The sequence below is a fragment of the Diaphorina citri genome, unplaced genomic scaffold (genome assembly GCF_000475195.1).
Source record: "Diaphorina citri unplaced genomic scaffold, Diaci psyllid genome assembly version 1.1 scaffold3037, whole genome shotgun sequence".
In the NCBI taxonomy this organism is placed as follows: domain Eukaryota; kingdom Metazoa; phylum Arthropoda; class Insecta; order Hemiptera; family Psyllidae; genus Diaphorina; species Diaphorina citri.
In genome coordinates this window covers 25,993-27,511 of record NW_007380449.1, presented here as the reverse complement: position 1 = coordinate 27,511, position 1,519 = coordinate 25,993, and the positions used below count along the sequence as shown (strand labels likewise).

General features: G+C 39.1%; 1 protein-coding gene across 1 annotated transcript; it reads left to right on the top strand.

Moving 5' to 3' along the window:
- The first annotated feature begins 435 nt into the window (after nt 1-435).
- Nucleotides 436-1,221, top strand: LOC103519930 (protein PFC0760c-like). The gene has a single exon (XM_008485018.1). The coding sequence runs from the start codon at nt 436-438 to the stop codon at nt 1,219-1,221; it is 786 nt and encodes a 261-aa protein (XP_008483240.1).
- The last annotated feature ends 298 nt before the right edge of the window (nt 1,222-1,519 follow it).

Below are 1,519 nucleotides of genomic sequence, written 5' to 3'. Positions count from 1 at the left end.
TAGTTAGCTTGGAGGAAAGCGCGTCTGTCTTGTAAGGAAGTCGTGGGTTTGATTCCCGCCTGGGGCGGATTTTATTTTGAACGGATTAGGTTCCCGGTGCGGAACTTATCTTGAACGGATAAGGTTCGTTCTCGGAACGGCTGGCTTTCTCCTATCCTGTATTCCTTCTCTCTTCGATATCGGGACGATTGAACTACCTGTTTCACCTACCTTAGGGGCGTAGTGGCTTATAATGTCCCAGCCATGGTGTGCAATTTTATGCTCAACATTGTTTGAGAATTTGACCACAATAGTAGTAGCAGTCTACTGTTGGGATAAAGGGACTCTTTAGGCCTTTTTGGAGCACTATAAATAAGCACCATCAGTAACAGTTTTTGACTGTGATTGGAGTGTGGCCCCTAACTATACTAAATTATTGGAGTGAGGACACTGGAAATGAAGTACGAGATTTTCCGTCAGAGAAGGCTGTTAAAAGGATCAAATATTTTCATTGATGATGACCTGGACAAGGATGCAGTCAAAGAAAGAAGACAATTGAGAACTGTCATGAAGCAAAAGAAGGAAGAAGGCAAGCAAGCGGTAATCAAGCATAACAAGCTATATGTAGACGGAGAATTGTATCGTATTCCTGCTCAAGAGTTATGGGAGCCAAATATGGATGAAGCAGCAAACCTCATGGATATTGATGATGAGGGAACACCACATGGAAATAATCAAGAACGGAATCAAATAAACAAGGATGGAGATGGAGAACAGGCCCTAGCAAATACCAGTACCAATAAGAAGAGACTGAGATCACCGAAGGATAAACAAGGAAACGTTGTGAAGAAACAATTATCTATGAAGCAATTCTTAAAGCGGGAACAAATTGGAAGAGCAAGATCGAACTCGGAAGGATCAATCGTAAACAAAATTGTTAACGAAATGGAACAAAGAACACCATTAAAGGACAAAAAAGTCAAGAACAAGAAGGCACTAAGTAACAAAGATGAGAACAAAGGAGACAATGATGGCACTGGAATACATGTGAGGAAGGAAACACAAGATGAAAATGGAGGAGGTACCAGTGAAAAGAAGACAGATGAAGGCGAAGACGAAACTGGTGATTGCAAAGTAAAGGATAGAGACGACAACGCAACAAAGGCCGTCAATGATGAGAACCAAGATAATCATGATGAAAGCAAAAATGATAATTATCCAAATGATGTGGACACAGAATAGCAATCAATTCATAACGAAAATGTAAATACTCAATATAAATTTTATACTTTTAATTGTAGAACACTTAGGCAGAACTATAAATTACATGAACTATTAGAAGAATTAAATGAGATCGAATGGCATGTGGTAGGATTGGGAGAAGTAAGAAGGATGGGTGAGGAATATTTAGACTTAAACGATGGTCATGTCTTTTATTATAACGGAGAAGGTTCAGTAGGGGGTACGGGTTTTTTGATAAACAAAACAATAAAAGACTGGATAATCAAAGTCAAAAGTTACTCACACAGAATATCGAAAA

Coding starts and splice junctions, on each gene's coding strand:
- LOC103519930 (XM_008485018.1), top strand. CDS start 436: ATGAAGTACGAGATTTTCCGTCAGAGAAGGCTGTTAAAAGGATCAAAT.